Raw genomic sequence first — 22,382 nt, forward strand, 5'->3', positions numbered from 1 at the left:
ATTTTCATTCGAACAACACACAAACCATGACACGATTCAGGCCGTGCATTGACTTGCATGCGGGCTCTGTCAAGCAGATAGTCGGCGGGACTTTGTCTACGGACAATGCTGGATTGAAGACTAACTACACCTCCGAGCATCCCGCTGCCTACTTTGCCGAGCTATATCGGAAGAATGATCTCAAAGGAGGACATGTCATTATGCTAGGTCCTGGCAATAACGAAGCGGCTCAGGAAGCGATCGCTGCTTGGCCAGGCGGTCTGCAGGTTGGTGGCGGGATCAAAGATTCGAATGCGAAGGAGTGGATTGATGCTGGCGCTGAGAGGGTATGCGATGCTACCAGATCACAATTCACAGAGCCACGCGTTGACACTGCCCAGTAGGTCATCATAACTTCTTATCTGTTTCCTTCTGGCACTTTTTCTCTCGAACGTCTTCAGTCTGTGCTCGATGTCTTGGATGGCGACATGCAGAAGCTTGTCATCGACTTGAGCTGTCGCCGTGTCGGAGATGGCTGGAGAGTGGCCATGGACAGATGGCAAACCATCACGAACTTTGAGATCAATAAAGGCATGTATCAGGAAATGTCCGAGAACACACAAGGATATACCTAACTTTCGGCAGACAACATAGCAATGCTGGAGCCGTACTGCAGCGAGTTCCTGATTCATGCAGCCGATGCCGAAGGTTTACAAGCCGGAATCGACGAGAAACTGGTCAGCTATTTGTCCGAGATCTGCACTATACCTGTGACTTATGCAGGCGGTGGACGCAATATCCAGGATCTCGAGCTGGTAGAGCGCTTGAGCAGCGGTCGAGTCGACTTGACGATCGGCAGCGCATTGGACATCTTCGGCGGCAAGACCGTAACCTTCGAAGAATGCTGCAACTGGAATTCCCAACGCGAAGGTCGGTGAGCTAGCATGATGTGTACATGAGCTCGCTGCTCGGATCGTGGACCGAACGGGGCATCATGCTGCTGCTCTCAACTCTTCCAGGATGGCATGGACCGTCGTGCGCAAGTGTGGCGCTATGGCTGCCACGTTCGCGCTCCACAGTTTTACGGCTCGCATGGTAGTACCTAGCACAGCATAATGCTTCGCAAATCTCTGAGAGTTGACAGATCTTTGGCAGCCTTGGTCTAACCAGGAACAGAGCGACTGTCCATATAGAATGACGAAACAGGCGCCTTGGTGCTTCAAGCAGCTCATGTACACTTTTTTGAACGCGCTCTAGCAGCGATCTGGAACGTGGCCGGGTACGAAGATCGTGGGACCGGTAGCTGCCGCTCAACCTACCTTTCTGTCGGCGTACCCGAGTCGCCAGACCTTGCCAGGAACGCCTGTCCACAACGAAGCCAATGGCCTGGTTGACATGAGGTCGTGGTCGTCATCCTACGATGTGAATATTGAAGTGTGGTACAACATGGACGTAATGTGGTGACCGCAGCTTTGCGCGGGTGGCAGCTTAGTCGATGCGCAAGCGCTGACACACGACGACCGCGTCGTATAGTACGTATTCGCAAGAAGTCACGAAATGTGCTTCGTAGGTACCTGATCACGAAGATGCTGACAGACGCCGTGGCGATGGGGTGTCGTCGAGAGGTATCGTGAAGACGGCCCGATTCTCCAGGAGAAGGATTGGAGCTCCCACAAGCCATGCGCCCCGCGCGCGGAGCACTATGTGGAGGTGGAAATCTCGCATAGAGTGCGACCGACAGCTTGAGCTGATGTGGTCAGAAAGTGGAAACAAGGTCGCTTCCAGACCTCTGGGCGAACAGCATCGGCAGCAAGGTCACGATGGGGGCGACTCCACTCTGGCGGCTATCGATGTTCAGCCGTGTTCGGCACCGACTGCAAACCGCGTCGCATGAAACTGTCATGAACTGCAAAACGACTTCCCATACTTCGCACGCAGCGTTCAGCCTTTCGCAAGCCATGTGTCATCGAAGAGTTCTGGAAGCATGAAAAACTGTTTCCTCGTACCAAACGGGGCGGCCAGCGAAGATCCACATGGTGCTGGCGCTACTCGCTAGCTGCCCATGGCGGCTCTCTGCCACATGTCGCGCGACCTCACGAGAACCAGCTGGACGGGAGTTGCATGAACGCAGAACGGCCGTTGTCCCAATCTGGAACCAGCACCTTCATGGGTACTACCCTTGGTGCAGAATCTGCTGCACCAACAAAAGCCAAGAGGTAGTATAATACTGTCGTGTAGACTAAGTGGGGAGATCCTTTGCGGCGTCGAGGGCTTCGGGTCATGTTCCGGCGACACTCTGGCAATGTAGGATGGGATATTTGAGGTGTCCGTAGCGAGGTACAGGACGGACAGCGACGGATCATAACAGCGATCAAAAGATCTTGAAACGTGAGATAAGGTCGTGTAGCAGATGTTTGCAACTGTAGTACAGCCTCGATGCACGTCGCAAATGTCCCTAGTAATCGACAGTACGATCCCAAGGTTCCACCTACTAGCTAATTTGTCTCACAAGCTTCTGCGCGTAGCCTCTGCATCAGTCTGGGCGGTATGCCGAATCATGATTCGATTCCTGTGTGGCAAGAGTTCGGACTAACCAGCGCTTTCACGCGGCCGGGCCAGCATCATCACACCACGATCTTGATCATGCGGTACGTACCACGTCCATGACTGCTGACCACGCCAGCGAGGAAAATCCATTGATTCCAGATTGAGCTTTGTCCTCCACAAAGCGCGAGTGCAACCCACCGACAAAGAGCCCGTTTACCATCTAGGCTAAACGCCGTACTGCAGCCGAACCGCGGCGCAGGTGCAGCTGATGTCAGGACAACCAATGGAATGCACACTCTCGAGTCCTACACGGAAGCAGCTGATGCGACATTCCAGAACTGTGTCCGGACGACGGTGAAGTGTGTGTGTGCAAGTGTGACGTACGGTTTGGGTTTCTGGTGAACGCAATGCAACGTATAACAGTTGTCTTCTGCGCGTGTGAACGCTCACCGGCTTCGCTCCGCAGCTGAAAAAATCGCGTTCACATCGAAAAGCTAATTCAGGCCGCTGGACTGCCACTATTGGTGCGCGCGATCCCTGTCATTGGTCGCACAGCAGCCTCCATGAATGCCAAGCTGGGGTGCGGGGCGCTAGTCATTAACGAGATCGAGCCCGGTCCTTCCACGTGACGGTTCGGTGAATGGACCGGTCGAGTCTGTGCAGGGAAATTGCATGCAGCCAGGCCCGAGCTCGTGGCCTGCAGGTGCTCCCCGCGAGCTAACACCGCTTTCGCCAGTTGCTTCTTAAAGCTTGGAGTCGCCATTGTTTTCTCTTCCACCACCTCGTGCGCTCTTCCAGTCTCCAAACCACCAACAGACAACCTGCGACCACCTACCGGACACCACCTCACCGTCCTCGATACCTACCACACACTCATCACCTAACAACAACTTCACCACACCGCCGACATGGCAGGCGGCCTCACTGCCACTGCCGATGTCAATCGCATCGAGGCGCCCGTCACATGGAAGGCCTACCTCATTTGCGCGTTCGCCTCTTTCGGTGGTATCTTCTTCGGCTATGATTCTGGATACATCAACGGTGTCGTCGGCTCACCTGTCTTCATCGCCCTGATTGAGGGTCCTGGCCAGGATGCTCTCCGCGGATCCTACCAATCGCTCATTGTTTCTATCCTGTCAGCTGGTACCTTCTTCGGTGCCATCATCGCTGGTGATGTGGCCGACATGATCGGTCGCAAATGGACTGTCATTCTTGGTTGCGCTATCTACATCATCGGTAAGTCGAGAGAACCTTAAATCAAGCATGTGATTTCAGAGCTGACTTTCCTAGGTGTTATCCTCCAGGTCGCATCTTCAGGTCTCGGTCTGATCGTGGCTGGTCGTCTGATTGCCGGTGTCGGTGTCGGTTTCGAGTCAGCCGTCGTCATCCTCTACATGTCCGAGATCTGCCCCCGCAAGGTCCGTGGCGCCCTCGTCGCTGGCTACCAATTCTGCATCACGATTGGTCTGCTCATCGCAGCCTGTGTGAACTACGCAGTCCAGGACCGCGCCGACACTGGTTCTTACCGCATCCCGATTGGCATCCAGTTCGCCTGGGGTCTCATCCTCGGTGGTGGTCTCTTCTTCCTGCCAGACTCCCCACGATACTTCGTCAAGCGTGGCCGTGTCGAGAAGGCTCGCAATGCTCTTGCCCGCCTGCGTGGTCAGCCACAAGAGAGCGAGTACATCGAGTCTGAGCTTGCTGAGATTGTCGCCAACGAAGAGTATGAACGCTCCATCATCCCAGCTGGTGGTTGGATCCAGGGCTGGGCCAACTGCTTCAGCGGCTCCGTCTTCAAGTCGAACTCCAACCTACGCAAGACCATCCTGGGTACTTCTCTCCAGATGATGCAGCAGTGGACCGGTGTCAACTTCATCTTCTACTACTCCACCCCGTTCCTGCAATCGACCGGCGCTATCGACAACGTCTTCTTGATCTCGCTGGTCTTCACCCTGGTCAACGTGTGCTCGACCCCGATCTCTTTCTACACCGTTGAGAAGTTCGGTCGTCGTCCACTCCTCGTCTGGGGTGCTCTTGGCATGTTGATCTGCCAGTTCCTCGTTGCCATCATCGGTGTCACCGTCGGATTCAACAACTCCACCACCGTCGGCGTTGGCGCCGATGCTGTCACGACTGCCAACAACATTCCGGCCGTCAACGCCCAGATTGCGTTCATCGCCATCTTCATCTTCTTCTTCGCCAGCACTTGGGGTCCAGGCGCCTGGATTCTCATCGGTGAGATCTTCCCACTGCCAATCCGATCTCGTGGTGTCGGTCTCTCGACTGCATCCAACTGGCTCTGGAACACCATCATCGCTGTCATCACCCCATACATGGTCGGCACGGACGAGGGCAACCTCAGATCCAGCGTCTTCTTCATCTGGGGCGGTCTCTGCACTGCTGCGTTCGTCTACGCATACCTATTTGTGCCAGAAACCAAGGGTCTGTCTCTTGAGCAAGTCGTAAGTTCATTCCATCATCCTCTTACCCCAGACTCATCTGCTAACAACCACACAGGACAAGATGATGGAGGAGACCACTCCACGTACCTCTTCCAAGTGGAAGCCATCGACCACCTTCGCATCCGAGATGGGCATGGCTAACGGCGAGAAGCTGGATGGCGAGGTCACAGCGGACGTCGAGCGCAAGGGCTCAGTCTTCTAGATGGTCGTTGGCTATTTCCTGCATGCATAATGAAAGGCGTATAATGAGAAGCATGAGCGAGTGCATTTAGTAATCAGGAGCATGGGATCTGGCTTGAGTGGAAAGAGACCACACGACTTTCTTGGTTGTCAATAGAAGCGGATACCCAGATGTGTTTATGACCAGGTCAGCGAGAAAGATCCTGACCAAGGAGTACATACCACAGTTCTTGTACTTACCTATCCTGACCGTACGAGATCATGCTTTCTCCTGAATATCGTCCCGCTTACTGCCATTATCCGACTCTGCCGGGGGTTGTCTTACGTGTTGTTGTCGCGTGATCTCGTATACATGATCCCTCGTGGGGAGCAGCCGTCGTGACGATGTGGGAAGAGCAGTGGCATGGCATATATCCACGTGGGAAATGCATGAGCAGTATTAGGCAGGAGGTGGAAGAAGAGATGAAGTCCGGATAGACTATGGAGTATGGAGTAGTTGTTTCTGATCTGAAGTCATCGTCGCAAAGCTCGGAGCAGGGGTGTTTCATTGTGATCTTGCACCCAAACTCTCTTTTGTTGTAGTTCCGTCTTTCCAACCACGACAGACATCGTGATACAGTACATACACTTCAGCATCGCTATCTGCTGGCTCCACGGTGCAATGTAGAGGTATAGCACTTTCCACGTCTAGCAGTTCTCCGTCTGACGAACCAACTCTACGCATCTCACTCGAGCCCATCACCGCTCTTCAATATGTTTGGGGTTCCGGCGAGTCATCATGCCAACGGCACTTGTCATCAACACCACAACCATCGAAACCTTACACGGTGTCCCTGATGCAGTCAGTACTACAGTACTCTGCGGCCGCGATGATGAGGGGGGAACGGGTCTGTGAAACCGTGGCCACAAGCTTCGCCGCACCCCAGCAATCGCCGCACCCCAGTGACTTTTTATCATCAACACCACCAATATTGCTCATATCAACTTGATTCTTTTCCCAATGTGTTCGCAGCTATCTGTTTCCACATTCTGCATACTCATATTGCGTAAAAACACGTTGTGTTGCCGAGAGGTTGGTGTTGACGCTTCGGCATGGGATTTTGGTGAGAGCCCCACCAAAGCTTCATGCGCCCGTGTCGAGATTCACGCGTTTCTTGCTTTCTCACCACCTCACCACATACAACAACACACCATGGAGCCCACTATAGTGCCCACAGGCTCTCAAATTCTGTATTCGCGATGCTATTCTGAGCAACTTGAGCTACATATCGTGTATTTTGAGCGTGTGTGGCAATTGATACAAGCCAGCAACACCATGTGTCGGAACGCGAGAATCCGAGCTGGGGTGCGGCGATTGCTGGGGTGCGGCGAAGCTTGTGGCGAAACCGTGTGCCACGATCCTTGTCACCGGAAGATCAGGTCCCGTCCAACTACCATGCAGTGCATGCCTCCCATGCATCGCACCACAAGGAAGAGAGACGAGTCCGAAGGACACGAGCCACTTCCAACTCCCCAGCTGCTGCTTACCTCTTACTCGAGTCCGTTGGTGGCGCTGCTATAAAGGATTCAGCAGAATCAGCATTGCATCCTGCAGCCCAGGAGGAGAGATTGGATGCTCTATTGATCAACTCAGCTGGCAGGCACGACAGCTTCAGGTCAGGCACCGCGAAAGCGACGTACAAGACCGGGTACAGCTTTGTCGGAGCGAGACGTAGAATCTTTCGAAATCATTCGTGAGGCCCGCAGGCGTCTACACCAGACAGCCACCGACTGAGTGCACTCGTGGCGTCTGATCCGACTTATCGGCTGGTCAAGACTGGATATTGACGACCAGAGGCTCTGGCAGGCGGGCAAAATACCTAATCTAGACACTGGCATAAGCAACGTTGATCAAGAAGCCGAGATGTTCGAGTTCTTGCAGTCACACCTTCTGCTCGCTTCCGCTCTCATCGCTGCTATTGTCTATGTGGGCAGATGGCTCGCCAAAGGCTATGCAATCCGTGCGAGGGCCCACAAGATGGTAGGTGAATTCCATCATGGATAATGCGCGCGTGCTGATACCTCATAGCCAGGACCTCCTCACTCTATGCTTTGGGGTCACCTCAAAGTAATGGCAGAAGTGGCGGCCAAAAACCCCCGCAGAGTCCATCCTCATGGTACGAGACTTAGCATATTGAGTGGCACAGCTTCGCTGACATGTTTCAGTTTACCCAGCGCAGCTGCGAAAGAAGTACAACCTGGGCTCCTATTTCGTGATGGACACATGGCCAGTCGGGTACGATAGCATCATAGCAATCATGGATCCCGAAGTCTGCCAGCAGCTATCAGTAGAGCACACCACACTGAAGCACCCATCGATGAAGGCCTTCATGGTTCCACTCGTGGGCGAGGGCGACATGATCTCCGCCGATGGCCATGAATGGAACAAATGGAGGAAGATGTTCAATCCTGGCTTCTCGTCGCAGCACTTGATGTCACTGGTGCCGGGCATGGTCGATGATGTGCTGGTCTACATCGAGAAGCTCAACGACCATGCCGCCAGGAAGCAAGTGTTTAGACTGGAGGAGGACACGACTCGTTTGACTGTCGATGTCATCGGAAAGGTCACGCTTGACTTGCGCTTCAATCTGCAAAGGACGAATCACCCCTGCATCGTGGCGTTACGTGAGCAGATCAACTTGCTACCAAACGAAGGTCTATCGAATCCGTTCGAAATGTGGCATCCCGTAGGCATCTATCGCCGTTGGCGAAACCAGCGAATCATGGTCGACTACATTGGCAAAGTGTTAGACGAACGCTATGCTACAGCCGAGCCGAAGGTCGCCAAAGCCCAAAAGAAGCGAAGCATTCTCGACCTGGCACTGAACAGTTACACATCTGGGGCGACGGACCTGGAAGAAATGACTGGCCAGCTACCAAAGATGGACGCCGAGTTCCGCAAAGGTGCCATTACCCAGATCCGGGCCTTCCTTTTTGCCGGTCACGATACCACAAGCTCAACCATCTGCTATGTCTTCTACCTTTTGAGGAAGTATCCTGAGGTCTATCGCAAAGTTTGCGAGGAACACGAGCGATTCCTTGGACCGACCGATGGCGCGGCAGAAGCCATCAAGGATAAACCACATCTGCTGAATAGTCTAGAGTACACACTGTGTGTCATCAAGGAGACCTTGCGGCTGTTCCCAGCAGCTTCAGCGCCACGTAAAGGGGAGCCTGGCCTGATGATCCGCGACCCCAAGACTGGTGAGACTATGCCGACAGAAGGCCACATGCTATGGCTACTCCACTTCGGTCTACACCGCGACGAAAACGTCTGGGGTGAGACTGCAAATGACTTTATCCCGGATCGCTTCTTACCCGAAAACTCCAGTAAGATACCAGAAGGTGCCTGGAGACCCTTCGAGATGGGGCAGAGAAAGTACGTATACCATCACCCATATCCACCAAGACCCTACTGACTCCATAACAGCTGTCTTGGCCAAAACCTGGCACTGCTGGAATCACGCATCATCCTCGCCTTGACGTGTCGACAGTTTCAATTCGATCTTGCGCTAGATCGTCTCGATGAGCTGAAGAATGATGGTAGCTTCTATGCTCGCAGTAGCAAGTTTCAGGAGGGAGTGCAGAATGTGCAAGGCGAGGAGATGTATCAGATTCTCCTGGGGGCGGCGAAGCCGAGGGAGGGTATGCCTGTTGTGGCGAGGCGAATTGGGGATTGGAGGAAGGAGTAGGGTTGTCTATAATATCCTGTTGCTTTGAGATGCTAATGCCTTTTGGAAGAATGTGTGGTTGGCGTGAGTTGGCTCACCACGCGCGATATCCGCTGAAAGTATGGACGCTTGGCCTTCTACAGAGGCCGCTTGTAATGCGTAGAAGAGGACACGGCGGCGAGGCCAACTTGCGCGTCGCGCCCATCCCTCTGCCGCGTCCACGAAATTTACAGTACCTTACTGACCTTTGTACCAAAAGGCCGGGAAGTCTCGCAGCGAAAGGCGACAGCATCGTGAGGCGAATTTGCGCTTCAGTGATCAGCGACGATCACATGGCACTCAAGCGCAACCTCGCCCTAGAAACCTCACAAGCAGACCACATGATCCTTCCAGCCCTCCCTCCTCAGAAGCCATCTCCAGCATCGCGTATAAACCCCTTCACTTGATCTCCACAAAGGTCCCTCCGCTTCGAAAGCTCCAGGCCTTCAGCAACTCCTCTCGACCCTCCAAATACCACCTCCAAAGTATAAAACCTCTACAACAAGCCAAGCCCTTCCACCACAAAAGCGCCAGAAACCCACTACCTCTACACCCACCACACCACACTTCCAACCCTCCCCCTCCCTCATCCAGCCCCCTCACTGGAACCCCAGCGCTACACGGCACGACATCTTCACTTCCAGCGTCCTGTGATCCCATACTCCCTCCTTCCCATCACCAAAGCAGGCTAGCCTCTCCTTCCTCGCCGTCGCCACTCACAAGCGCATCCACATGATACTATCTATGTCTGCTACCAAGCCAGAACCTTCTCTGTCATGCCACACGTTAGCCTCAACTCATCCCAGTAGGCTCTTCATTATCTGCTTCGGTTCGCATTACGTGGACAACGGTACGTTGCGACATCTATCGTACTGCTGGGATGATACTGGAACTGTAAGCATGAAGGGACTCAGAGTTATGGACTGGAGCCCGGAGCGGCGCCTTGAATCACCTCGATATACCTCAAACACGATGTTCCGTGCTGCGAACACGATCGTGCTGCCGCCTATTTCCGGCCACCTTATTGTGAATCTGTTGCTCGGGGGACTCATTGAAATGGAATTTTGTTTCATACGGCGACAGGGCATGGTCGTCGGCTGAAGAAAACCCAAAAGAAGCATCGGGAGGAAGAGACAGGACTGGAGGAGTTTCTCAATGGCTTTGGTTACGGACCCCTTCGACTGCCCTTTCGCTATGTACTTCATAGACATCTCTTCGTTTCATGCTGGGCAAGGCGCCTGGCCTGCTATCGTATGATTCGTAGCTCATCATCTATCTGCACTTGATCAGCACCATGAACATCACAATCAGACTCGAACGAGGTACTCACGCCTTTGGTGGTGGGTTGTGGACGAACTCAATGCCCTTCTCGATGTTGCCCTTGAGACCCTCGTAACACTTCACGAGAAGAAGCTTCTCGTACTCGTTGGCCTCCTTGACGACGTTGCGTGCCTTCTGGGCACCGCCCTTGCCGAGCTCGACTGGCACCGAGAAGTACTCGAGGCCGGTCTCCTTGACGATCTCGTCACCGCCCTCAACACCGGGTAGGTAGACGAATGTTGGCTCCACGATGCCGGACTCGCCCTTGAAGGCCTTGATGACCTGCTCAGCGAAGCGGAAACCAGCGTATGCCATTGAGAGAGTGGCTGAGCCAGCGCCCTCCTTGGCCTTGACAACCTCGTCACCACCGAACTGCACGCGGTTGGTAAGTGCGTCGAGCTTGTCCTCTGGGATGTTGACTGATGGCTCAGCCTTGGAGAAGAGTGGAACGATAGTCTCGCCAGAGTGACCACCGATCACGGGAATCTTGGTCTTGGCCGGGTCCTTGGTGCCAGTGATGGACTGCACGAAGGTCTCGGCGCGGACGACGTCGAGTGTGGTGACACCGAAAAGCTTCTTTGGGTTGAAGACGCCGGCCTTCTTGAGGACCTCAGCAGCGATGGGAACAGTCGAGTTGACTGGGTTGGAGATGACGAGGACGAAAGCCTCTGGGCAGTTCTCTGCAACGCCCTGGATGAGACCCTGCACGATACCAGCGTTGATCTTGAACAGATCATCACGTGTCATGCCAGGCTTGCCTATGCATTGTCAGTGTCCGCCTTTATTCCATCCCATCCGTCCATCCGCGGGACTGCCCGAATGTGCATTGCACAACTTACGTGGAATACCAGCCGGAATCACCACAATATCAGCACCCTTGAACGCCTTCTTAATACCCTCGCCATTCTCTGGTAGGTAACCCTCGATCTTCGCAACGGAGGAAATGTGGGAGAGATCGGCGGTGACACCTGGGGTGTTGACGACATCGTAGAGGGCGAGCTCGTCGATGAGAGGGCTGGCCTTGAGGAGGAGCGAGAGTGGTTGGCCGATACCGCCGGAGGCACCTGCGACGACTGCGAGGGGTTGTTAGTGGATTGTGTGTGGGTGAGCGCCATGTTCAGTGAGTGTGGTGAAGGTGCCATTGCTGCTGAGGGAGATGGCGGAACAGGTCGATGTTTCCGCTGCCGCCGCCGCGAATGGAGTGAGGTGATGCAACACCACTGACAAACAACACCGCCCCGTCTCCAACAGCCATGGTAATGGCAAAGTGGTGACTCGTCGAGTAGAAAGTCACCTCAACACAATAGTGGGGTAGCTCTTACCTGCTTTAACCATGATTGCTTCTGTCTGTGGTGGTTGTCGGTAGTATTCGTTGATGTGAGGTGGTAGTTACAGAGAAGAAAAGGAGCTCGATGAAGTTTTTTGTCGAAAGTAGCTGCAACGTGTGAGGTGTTTCGAAATGAGTTGGTCGGTCAACAAGATCCAAATCTGCACGGCAAGCGCTTGGAAGCACAGTCCATTGCGGGGCACTCTGTTTTGGTGGGGGGGGGCAGGGAAAGTGCGTCTCGGAAGGTACACCCGTCCGATATTCTAGATCCATTTGCGAGCTCACCATCACTTGGGCCTCATTTGTGCCGTATTCAAGCAGACATCATGAGAGCATGCCGAGGCTGCGGGCCTGTGATAGAGAGTGAAGTGAATGAAGCGAGGCACGCACCCGGTAAGTTCTCTGGACCGCATCTCATGGTCCCGATCTGCTCCGAGCTGGCGCCAATGGCTCATACCGTCATTGCTCCAATATGTAAAGAATAGCTGAGCTCTAAACAGCCAGTGCTGTCTTCCTGCGTTTACTAGCCATGTGCTCATCCCATTCATGACCCTCGCCGTTTGACATCTCCTTTACAGTAAGGTCAATCGCAGGCATCTGCAATGCAGGATCCAAAACTCCAGTTCCCACCCCTCGCAGTCTTTCACTGCGCCTTGCAACACGTTTCGGCCCAGGAGACCTCACCGCTTTCGGCAGCTCATTGGGGCTTTCGCTAAAGCCTCCAAGTATTGAGCGAATGTGCGGTACTGTCTCAAGGGACCTATCGGCAACACGGTGAGCAGGGCCATCGTGCAATACTGAATCCTATCCATTATTGCCATAGTCTTGCTCACCATCCGCGTCTTGATCATCGCCGCCACCCTGCGGGACTTGCTGGTATTGCTGTGGGTGGCCGGGCTGCTGCGGTGGTGGGTACATCTACGGCTGTCAGCTACTCAGCGACATTATAGACCGGGGACTGGTGTGTGACTTACGTTCTGCTGTGGCATGCCCTGCGGCATCTGGCCCATTGGATATTGCTGTGCTGCGTAGATGCTGGGGTCGAACATCTGCTGACCACCATATTGTGGCTGCTGCTGAGGTGGAGGATATGCGCCCATTTGCTGCTGATACTGCTGAGGCGGCATGTGCTGTTGATCCACGCCGCCAAAGTCAGGCTGCTGGCCCATCTGAGGTTGCGGCTGCATATTGCCGCCGTCTTGTCCACCAGGTTGATTGGGATCTGGCACAGTATATGTGCCGACGGGAGTGTACTCAGGACGTCGCTTATGCTGTGGTGTCGCGTCCTCTCGAGGAACTATATCGATCAGGAAGTCGAACATGTCACTCTTTGCGAGTGCGGATGCAATGTCGCTACGTTGAAGTGTCCGACGCTTGTTCTCCTCAGCGTGAATCCAGGCGCGCATGGTGAGCTCCGTGATAAAGATGTCACAACCCTTCGCGAACAGGATGGGTGCTTCGGCGCTGATCATCTTGACCTCAGGATCCGCCTTCATCACTTTCTTGATACGTGCAAGTGGGAGTTGATGCAGCTTGTAGTCGTGCTCATCTGTCTCAAGCTTGGTGACCTGATTCTGCCAATAAGTGTTGAGAATATCGCGATAAGGCCCGCTCAGTCCCTGCGATACGTTCTGCCAGTGTCCGGTGAACGTCTCTGGTGGTGGTGCATGTCCATTCGCGGCGATTGCAGCACTAGCTCCATAATGCCCTCCGTGATTATGATCGTACACTGGTAGTCCGTTCTTGCCGTCGTATCGCTTGGGTGCTTGCTGCGCCTGCCCGGGCGGGAGTGCGCCGTACGGCGTCTGCATGGCGGGTCTTTCGATCGAAGGTGGAGGTAGCAGAATGGCAGACGCTCAGCGCCAGTGGTGTGCCAATGCGACTGTCGCAGACGATGCGCCTCACGTCGCGATGCCGTCTCTCAGTGACGTTGCGTGCGCGCGCCGGTCTCGCAGTCGAGTCGAGGCGGTGACGGGTTGGTAGAGGTCGCGGTACAGCTAGCTTGTTGTTGCGTTGGCGCGTGAGAATATAGTCGATCGGATGCGATTCAATCTATTCGATGTCGCGTTAGCCAGGCTCGGTATGCTCAATCGCAGCGACAAATCGCATTGCCGGTCGCAACTCTGCCATGATGGCGCGAGTGCGTCTGAGATGTCGCGCCGCGCGAGTAGGTCGTTGTTTACCAACAACTTACATACATCGAATGACGTTGCGGTTCGCGCTGCGGTCCTTGTCTCGCGGTCGACCAGTAACAATTGTTGCCCAATGAGATGAGGAAAGAGGCGAAGCCAATGAGCGGCGAAGGGAGTTGGGAATGGGACTGGCCTTGGCAAGGGAAGCGCGGAAGCGGCTGCTCTTCAGCGGGGATTATTGTCGTCCCGAGGCGGTGGATATGACAGGAGCTGCTCACGGGAAACTGGATATGCTGTGGCAGGTGGCATCAACGTGAAGGAGAAGGGAAGACGGTGCTATGGAGTGCTACAGCCAATACTCGTACTAAACAGCACCAACATATGCACGTTGCATATCGAGCTGCATCCTGCTGCACCTACATGACGCTGTTCACCCAGCAGCCCACGCCCACGCATGCTCGTCTCTGCATACCTGTCAATAGGAACGAAAAACAGTGAACGCGATGTTGACGAGCTGGCATTGCCTGCATAGCAAGCCATCGTCGACTGTGGCATACCGTCAGCGTGCCTGTCGGGGAGGGCGGACGATGCAGCTTTAGCCGCTGTCGAATGAATGTGATGCGCTGGCAGGTATTCATGTACTTTCCTGCAACGGCATGCCGACTGCGAACACCCTACCGAGCAGGAAAAAAAGCAATAGGCTACCAAGTCCGATTTCCCTTGCACTGCCTCACACGATAATAGAGAGCTACATGTGTGACGTGCCTGTCTGCAACACACGTGCTCACCAACCAACCACTTGCGCCCCCAATATGCAGCTCGCCAGGGCCACGATCCACCGCATCGTCTATCGGGTCTCAATATGCTGTGCAACGGTGACGGAGAAGATGGAGCAGGGCAGCAAACAAACATTTCTGCTCTATTGCTATGTCTTGCACTGCGACTATTCCTTCTCTTCTTCCTTGCCTTCGTACGCAGGGAGACGTTGCTGTACGTCGCTCCATGACCACTTGCCCTTCACCACCTTGGCGATCGCCTCGACAATCTCGTCCAGGCTTGCGCGGACCTGCTTCGTGCTATCGCGGTCACGCAGTGTGAATGTGCCAGCTGTCTTGCCCTCCAGTGATTCGTAATCGATGGTGATGCCGAATGGGATTCCCAGCTCATCGTTGCGCGAGTAACGCTTGCCGATGCTCACACCAGACTGGTCCACCTTGTAGGAAAGACCTTCCTCATCTAGCCTGTCTTCGAGCTGCTGGATCAGTGATGCGAATTTCTGGTCTTTCTGCAGTGGCACAACCAACACCTTCATTGGTGCTACTGTTGGCTTGAAGGACATGACTGATCGGGCCTCGTCTTTGCCCTCTCTGACCCAGAAAGCATGCTCGAGCAGGTGGTAAAGAATACGGCCAATGCCGAATGATGGCTCGATGACGTTGGGCACGAACTCGCGCATCGTCACTGTCCTCTTTTCCTTCTCGATCTTAACAAGTTCCTTGCCGAGCTGGATCTTACCAAGGTTGGGCACTTCTACCTCGACCTTGCCCTGCTCCTGCAAGCTGATGCTCAACTTCTCCTTGATGTCTTGAGTCAGATCATCGAGCGCCGCTTGAACAGCACCGACGTTCTTCCTCAGCTTGGGCCCAGATTCCTTCTTGTCCAGCTGTGCAACATATTCTTCAATATGCTGTAGCTCCTTGAGCGGCTCGCGGATACGAAGAGGCACGCCTGTCGCCTTCTCGTGCACGCTCAGATCGTAAGCACTTCTGTCGGCACAGCCAACACATTCCACCCAGCCGTAGGATCCCTGCAGTTCGCAATCCCAGCAGTCGGAGGCGTAGTGTGCCATTTCGTTAGCCATGTGCTGTCGGAATCGCAGCTTCTTCGTGTCGACACCAATGCGCTCCATGAACCGGTAGATACGGACAAGAAAGTAGCCGAGAGTCTCGTTGTCTACCAACTTCGTCTCGACTGCCTTGCCGATCGTCATGGTCTGAGGTGTAGTTGATGGTGAGATGCCCTTTGCCTCATTACCGGACTGGGTATCGCGATCGAGCAAGGGAAGCTCAACGTCCTTGACGGAGGCGAACTTTGGGTGCTTCTTGCCACCCTCTGCATCTACGAAATGTTCAACCTCTGCCATCAAGAATTCTCTAACCCGGAGAAGACCGTTTCTTGGTGAAAGCTCATTCCTGAAACTGTAGCCGATTGAAGCGGAGGCGAATGGTAGCTGGCCGTCGCTGTACTCGACAAGCTTTGGAAAGGACAGGAATTGACCTTGCGCGGTCTCTGGTCGTAGGTAGGCCTGCTCCTTGCCAGACATGCCCAGCTGCGTGGGAAACATGAGGTTGACCTCCACAGGATCCGTGACCTCGTTGCCAGTGACTGGGTTGACCATCTTGTGCTCCTTGATCATCTGGCCCCATTGAGCAACTGTATCGTCAAGAGTAGCCAGAATGTCGTTGTACTGCTGGACGACTGCATCATCGAGCTTGACTGCCTCATTCTTGACCTTTGATGCCTTCTTCTTTTTCTTTGGGTCTTCGGGCGCATCGCTGACTTTCTCACCTCGTGCTTCCTTGTCTCCCTTCAACCGTGCCTCAAGAACGTCCTTGATCAGATGATCGGCACGCAGAATGTCACCGGTCTTGGTGTCCTTGCACATGAAATCATTGAATCTCTCCACGTGACCAGACGCCTTGAACACCGGATACGGAGTCAACATAGAGCATTTGAGTTCCATCATCTTCTCTGAGCGGACGAAGTGGTCTCTCCAGATGTTTGTGAATTCGGCCTCAATGGCGGCCAGTGGTGGACCATAATCGAAAAGACCCTTGGTTCCGCCATATGGTTCGAAAGATTGCCAGTAGAACTGCTTCCGCTTGATGAGTGACTCGAATGCATCGCGGTTGAAGATCTGGCCAGCGCGAGTCTTGTAGTCGTCCGCCATGGTGGTGTTTCGTGAGTTGCGTGTCCTGATCGGGACTTGGAACTTTTGAGAAGATGCTGTTTGGGAGAAAGATCTGATCCACTCGGGACTTGACGTTTTTGCTCCACTTGTTGTGAAGGCAGATGTCGATGTCAAGAATGAGTTGCGAGCTAGTCTTATGTTTTGCAGGCTCGTGACTCTTATTGTGGTGGAGGAAAGCATATAACGACCGGGTTGTGTTCAATGGTGCTCAATTTTGCTGACGAATAACACCTTCAAGTTGAGTAGAGACTCCGCGGATGCTGACGAGCCGTGTATGATGGAAGATGTAGTTGTCAAGAGCGAAATATATGAGTCGCAGTGGCATTCGAAACAAGGCCGCTAAAATGTCAGTGCATCTCCACGCAGCAGGGAAAGGAAGGAGCTGCCGACGGCCGATCTCAGCCACAAGCGCCACACAAAAAAGGTAACGTCCGTTCGATCGATATGTAGCAGAGACGAATTTACACACAACACCATGGCGTCGTCGAATCTCAACAAGATTGGCAACAAGATCAAGCGGCAGGAGCAACACTTGAAGGCGAAGAAGCTGAAAGAGAGCGCGAAGCGAGACGATCGGTTGCGAAGGAGAAGACATGAAGATAAGAACCCACATCTGAGAGCGCAGAGACAGGCGAAGAATGTGCCGCAGACGATAGACAGCAAGCGAACGTGGGATGAGGTCGATGATGCCGACGAGGATGAGGCAAGACTGGACAGAGCGGTCAATGTCTTGAACCCAAAGCGGAGGAAAGTCGAGAAAGATGCGCCGGCAGACGAGGGCGACGGCTTGACGAGTGGGAAGCTGGAGGCACTGGAGAAAGCGCAGGAGAGGGCAGAGAAGGGCGAGGAGGAAGATGAGGATCGCGACAGTATGCTGGACTCCGACTCAGAGGGGGAGGACGAGGACGCAGACTCCGCATCAGACACCACCTCAAATCGCAAACGTTCCGCCCGCGCCCCCAGCGAAGCACCCTCAGCAGCCCCCTCCGCCGCCACAGCAGTAACAGCAGCAACAGACATGACAGTGCGCCCCGAAGCCCTCCGCGCCAAATTCCCCTCCCTCTTCAACGAAACCACCCACGACCCCAAAGTCCTACTCACAACCTCCATAAACTCCACCCTACACCACGAAGCCGAGCTCCTCACCACCCTCTTCCCCAACTGCACCTACATCAAACGCACCGCAAACTTCCACGGCTACAAATACTCCATCCGCGAAATCGCCTCCTACGCCTCCGCCCCCTCACGGGGCTACACCCACGTCGTCGTCCTGAACGAAGACCTCAAGAAACCTAAAGGGCTAGACATAGTCCATCTCCCGCACGGCCCAATGTTCCACTTCAGCATCTCCAACTGGATCCCCGGCGCGCGTTTGCCCGGGCACGGGAACCCCACAAACCACTACCCCGAACTAATCCTCAACGGCTTCAAAACGCCCCTCGGCCTCTTGGCCGCCCACCTCTTCAAATCCCTCTTTCCCCCTCGCCCCGAGATCCAGGGGAGACAAGTCGTTACCCTGCACAACCAGCGCGATTACATTTTCGTGCGGCGGCATCGCTACGTGTTCCGCGACAAGAAGCAGACTGAAAAGGTCATCCATGGCACCGACGGGAAACCGATGAAGGGCGCGGAAGATATCAGGGCGGGACTGCAAGAGTTGGGGCCGAGGTTTACGTTGAAGTTGAGGCGGGTTGATAAGGGGATTCAAAGGGCTAGTGGGCAAGAGTGGGAGTGGAAGGCTGGGGATGAGAAGGTTCGGACGAGGTTTAGTTTGTAGTTGTAGAGGAGGAAGTGAGAGAGATACCGATACCCCCGAAATTGTGGCTGAGGTGTCAGTAGGAATGAAGGAATTTCTGTGGCATAAACACATCTTTTCGATTTGATCCATTATTAACTTATCTCTCGACCGTTTCCTCTTTGATCCCATCAGCGAACGAACGAACGCAGTACACCCAAAACGCAATGCAAACAGCAAGCAACAGCAGCCCTTGTGAAAATACAAGTTGATGAAGTGAAGAAGCGGAACGCGCAATGACAAGTGTAAAAGCAGTGGCATTCTCTCATCCATCCAGCCCTTGTTGATGTGACAAGACAAGACAGTGATGTCCAAGAAATTCTGTCATAGTGCCCAAACAAGTCGCGTCCATCCCATTCTCGCCCCGTCAGACTCCCACACAGCGCCTTCAATGTCCACAAGTCCCAGCATTGATAGCCAGAAACCAGAACAAGTACAAGCACATTGCGAGATCTTTCTTTCTACCCCTTCCTTCGCCCCCTTTACGCCGTAAAAATGCGCAACGCATAACAACATCAAAACAAGCAGCCGGTTTCAATCAAGTCAATTATTACCCAAACAACAATCCATTCCTCCTTTGCCAGTGATGGCGGTGGTACACAGATCTTGTTGGTGTGGTAGTGTTGGTGTCGGTAATGCAAAAGGTCGCGCACACATCCATAAGAGCCATGATGCAACAAGGTCGCTTGTTTCTTTCTTTCGTGGGTGGTTGTCATTGGATAGTCGTCAGATAAGTGGGCAGCGAGCTCCAGGGTTGTCTTCTCTACTTCTTTTGATCATTTTGTCGTGTCGGTCATCCGATCGTCAGCGGGTCTTGTCGTCGTCGTCGGAAAGGCGAGAGACAGTAAGGATGCCTGTCGATCTCGCGTTTCACGTGTGTCGTCTTCTCTTTTTCGATGCTAGTCATGCTTCGTTCATAAGTCATGCTTCCATGGGTTCGTGGTCGCTGGTTTATTCCGCACGTAGATTTACAGCTTGATCTGGCGTCCATTGATCTTCGAGTCATGCACCTCTAGTGCTCGACAGTGATCTCTGCAGCGCTGCTCTGTTGGGAGAGCTCATCGCTGTTGCGCTGGACATGGCCGTTCTGTCTGCGTGGGAAGCCGGCACCTCGCTCTGGAAGTGGGCCGCGAGGTTGGCGTTCGGGTCCGCCCTGCATGTTACTGCGAGACTGGGAGCGGTCGTCGTAGTTTGTGCTGAAGGAACGGTTGCTGCCAATGGGTCCTGGGGTATCACGATCCCAAGAGGGGAAGCCACGAAGACCACGTGGGCTGCCACCAAACCCTTGACCAAGATTCATGTTTCCAAGGCCGTTGATAATGTTATTCGTGTCTCCGCGCTCAGCCAAGCCGGAGGTGGGTGTCATGAGTGTAGGTGTATTAGATTGCGCGCTATCGCGGCCAAAGTCTTGCTGGAGACGGGCGACATTGTTGCTCAATGCAGCAGGAAAGCTGGCTGTAGATGGCACAGGAGATGGTGTGTAAGATCGTAGATCAGCAAATGACTTTGCAGAGCGCAGATTGCTACCGGCGGCCAGTCCATGAGGCGAGTCATGGTAGCCAAGATAGCCAGAGGCTTGATGGCGAAGGTTTGGAGCGCCGTAGTAGGCTTCGTTGGCACGAACGTCGCTGAAGTCAGTGGTGGCGGCCCGATTAAGCGCACGCCGTTGATCACCCTGTAGGTTCTGGATGGATGGCATTGGTGGACTCAGCCGCTGGTGGCCTTCCTTGAAGACATGTACAGCCCGCCGATCTGACTCGCCCTTGGATGCGTGACCGAGTCCCATGTGGTGTGCCAAAGTGTGTACGATTCGTCGCTCGGGTGGAGACAAGGTGGGTGAGAACACTAGCAGATTCCTCGCAGTGTCTTCCTTGAACAGGAGCAGCTTCGAGTAATGCTGCAGAGCTGCTGGGTCGTTTAGGTCCACCTCGACTCCAGCACTTGGATCCGGGAAAGAGCTGGGCAGGCCATTGCGAGCGGTCTGGTTGCGTGCTGATACAGGCGAAGGCGAGCCAGCCATCATGCGAGACGACAAAGAGGAAGCAGATGCCTGTGTCTGGAGTGTCTGTGGTGCCATTGGGCGGTGTTGCTCCTCCAGCTGACCTCGTCGTTCACGCTTCTCTCGCTCGATACGTTCTCGCTCGGCAGCTGGTAGCATCTTCTTGTACTCGACTCGCAGCTTTCGTCCATTGAGCTCGAAGTGATTCATCGAGTCGATGACTGTTGCCGTCTCTTCAGGGTTGGTGAAGTTTGCAAAAGCAAGACCACGGAACACGCCGTTGTCGAAGTGGTAGTTAAATGCGTACGGTAACGGCAGACCCATGTCAGTCATGATGCCCACTAGCTGCTCTTTCTTGATTGCGAAGGGGATGTTCTTGATGACGATGGCAGTCGGAATGAGCTCCTCGTCCGGCTCGGAGATCTCCTGACGACCATATTGGGGACCGCCCATGCCACCAAGGCCATTAGCATATGGGTTCATGGGCATCTGCTGGTTCTGGTCAAGCCAGGCCTGTGCAATCGTTAGTAAGTACAACTCCTCCACATGACGCGTGCAATCTTACCGAAGGTATGCCTGACCTGCCTCCGCGTGAGGGAGGCTTCCTGAGGCCCTGCGTGCCGCCGAGTCCATTCAGCGTGTTGTTCTGCCCAAATGCGCCTGAATTCCACGACTGCTGCCCGCCCATATCGTAGCCATTGCTGTAGCCTCCCACAGTCGCGTTGCGCATGTCGTTCGGGTTGAATCTGTTCCCACCATTGAAGTTGGCCTGGGCGTGATCTTCGGCCGTGTAGAGACCGGAGGGGAGGTGGCCGTAGGCTTCGAACTGCTGGCGGGAGTTTTGGCGGTGCAGCGAGTTCTGGCGCTGGGAGGTCGGCGAGCGGTTGGGGGGACCGTCGTAGTACATATCGAAGTGCTGGTTGTTCATGGCTTCGTGCGGCGCACGCCGGGGTGGGACGTGGTGTCTTGCGGTGAAAAAGCCTGCGGGAGAGTGATGCTTGCTCCCTAACACGACGCCAAGCTGCACTAAGCAGTACTACGCGGCCAGCTCGGGGGTCGGGAGATGGGGTGTAATACAGGAGGCGCTGTCAATACGGGTGGTGTGGTGTGGTGTGCGATGTGCTCTGCGGCGACGGGCAGAGGTGTGGTGCTGTGAGGTGTGAGGTGCGCGGTGCAGTTGCGGGTGGATGTGCAGGTGCGCAAGCGTGCAGTGCTGAAGACGTCTCCAGCTGCAGATTGTCGACCGTAAATCGTGGCGCGCCGTAAGCTCGTTAAGCTGCTTCGACAGGTGCGGACAAAGAACGGCGGTGGCACACGCAGCAGGCGGTGCACGAAGATCTGGTCTGTTGATACAGCGACGTGAAAGGCGTGGCGGCGGACGCGCGCACCAAGAGCCTGGCGGTGCAAGGAAGGTGGGAAGCAAATTCGGACGCTGGCCCACAGCGATCTGCTGGCTGCACGCTCAAAGGATGGCCTCGTGTCACACCCGCAGCGCCAGTCTTGGGGGAGGATGGGAGGATGGGAGGATGGGAGTGGTCGTGTGGTCGTGGTGCTGACACACGTCGTGGCAGCCGTAGATACTATGGAACAAGAGACGTTCAAAGGTCAAGGTAGAGGAAGAACAGAGAATCAATGTGGCCAGGAATCTGAGCAGATCAAAAACGCTTTCCTTTCTTCAGGGACCAGGGTGCTGCTCAGGAGGTCATTGCACGTCTGCATCCTGCCTCTGCTAGGACAACATCCGGTAAAGGGGGCAAGCAACGACGATATGCACCCGACGCTGCTCGCACGATGCTCGACGCAATAATGCAATTCCAGCATGACATTCAAGCTTTACCCAAAGACTAAAACTAACACGGCCGCCTTATGTATCCGCGTCCACGCTTGGAGTAGTATGCAGACCCAAACGGCCGGCGACGAT

General features: G+C 54.5%; 8 protein-coding genes across 8 annotated transcripts; 4 read left to right on the plus strand and 4 right to left on the minus strand.

Moving 5' to 3' along the window:
* Positions 1-26: 26 nt before the first annotated feature.
* On the plus strand, positions 27-917 carry CLAFUR5_06679 (1-(5-phosphoribosyl)-5-[(5-phosphoribosylamino)methylideneamino] imidazole-4-carboxamide isomerase; the record flags this gene model as incomplete). Its single annotated transcript, XM_047905827.1, has 3 exons — positions 27-326; positions 384-570; positions 625-917. The coding sequence occupies 3 exons, from the start codon at positions 27-29 to the stop codon at positions 915-917; spliced, it is 780 nt and encodes a 259-aa protein (XP_047762797.1).
* A 2,517-nt stretch (positions 918-3,434) lies between these two features.
* CLAFUR5_06680 (Major facilitator-type transporter ecdD) lies at positions 3,435-5,190 on the plus strand (the record flags this gene model as incomplete). Its single annotated transcript, XM_047905828.1, has 3 exons — positions 3,435-3,762; positions 3,817-4,988; positions 5,044-5,190. 3 exons carry the CDS (start codon positions 3,435-3,437, stop codon positions 5,188-5,190), a joined length of 1,647 nt encoding a protein of 548 aa, XP_047763257.1.
* Positions 5,191-7,071: 1,881 nt separating this feature from the next.
* Positions 7,072-8,899, plus strand: CLAFUR5_06681 (Cytochrome P450 monooxygenase; the record flags this gene model as incomplete). The annotated part of the gene is made up of 4 exons (XM_047905829.1): positions 7,072-7,188; positions 7,237-7,324; positions 7,374-8,586; positions 8,638-8,899. The coding sequence occupies 4 exons, from the start codon at positions 7,072-7,074 to the stop codon at positions 8,897-8,899; spliced, it is 1,680 nt and encodes a 559-aa protein (XP_047763258.1).
* A 1,290-nt stretch (positions 8,900-10,189) lies between these two features.
* On the minus strand, positions 10,190-11,572 carry CLAFUR5_06682 (Malate dehydrogenase, cytoplasmic; the record flags this gene model as incomplete). Its single annotated transcript, XM_047905830.1, has 4 exons — positions 10,190-10,193; positions 10,248-10,995; positions 11,077-11,310; positions 11,560-11,572. 4 exons carry the CDS (start codon positions 11,570-11,572, stop codon positions 10,190-10,192), a joined length of 999 nt encoding a protein of 332 aa, XP_047763255.1.
* A 796-nt stretch (positions 11,573-12,368) lies between these two features.
* On the minus strand, positions 12,369-13,375 carry CLAFUR5_06683 (Transcriptional activator HAP5; the record flags this gene model as incomplete). Its single annotated transcript, XM_047905831.1, has 2 exons — positions 12,369-12,482; positions 12,539-13,375. 2 exons carry the CDS (start codon positions 13,373-13,375, stop codon positions 12,369-12,371), a joined length of 951 nt encoding a protein of 316 aa, XP_047763256.1.
* A 1,264-nt stretch (positions 13,376-14,639) lies between these two features.
* Positions 14,640-16,847, minus strand: CLAFUR5_06684 (Glycine--tRNA ligase 1, mitochondrial; the record flags this gene model as incomplete). The annotated part of the gene is made up of 1 exon (XM_047905832.1): positions 14,640-16,847. One exon carries the CDS (start codon positions 16,845-16,847, stop codon positions 14,640-14,642), a length of 2,208 nt encoding a protein of 735 aa, XP_047763261.1.
* Positions 16,848-17,142: 295 nt separating this feature from the next.
* Positions 17,143-18,444, plus strand: CLAFUR5_06685 (Ribosome production factor 1; the record flags this gene model as incomplete). Its single annotated transcript, XM_047905833.1, has 1 exon — positions 17,143-18,444. One exon carries the CDS (start codon positions 17,143-17,145, stop codon positions 18,442-18,444), a length of 1,302 nt encoding a protein of 433 aa, XP_047763262.1.
* A 1,030-nt stretch (positions 18,445-19,474) lies between these two features.
* On the minus strand, positions 19,475-21,389 carry CLAFUR5_06686 (RNA-binding post-transcriptional regulator cip2; the record flags this gene model as incomplete). The annotated part of the gene is made up of 2 exons (XM_047905834.1): positions 19,475-20,974; positions 21,027-21,389. 2 exons carry the CDS (start codon positions 21,387-21,389, stop codon positions 19,475-19,477), a joined length of 1,863 nt encoding a protein of 620 aa, XP_047763259.1.
* Positions 21,390-22,382: the final 993 nt, after the last annotated feature.

Source organism: Fulvia fulva, chromosome 6 (genome assembly GCF_020509005.1).
Source record: "Fulvia fulva chromosome 6, complete sequence".
In the NCBI taxonomy this organism is placed as follows: domain Eukaryota; kingdom Fungi; phylum Ascomycota; class Dothideomycetes; order Mycosphaerellales; family Mycosphaerellaceae; genus Fulvia; species Fulvia fulva.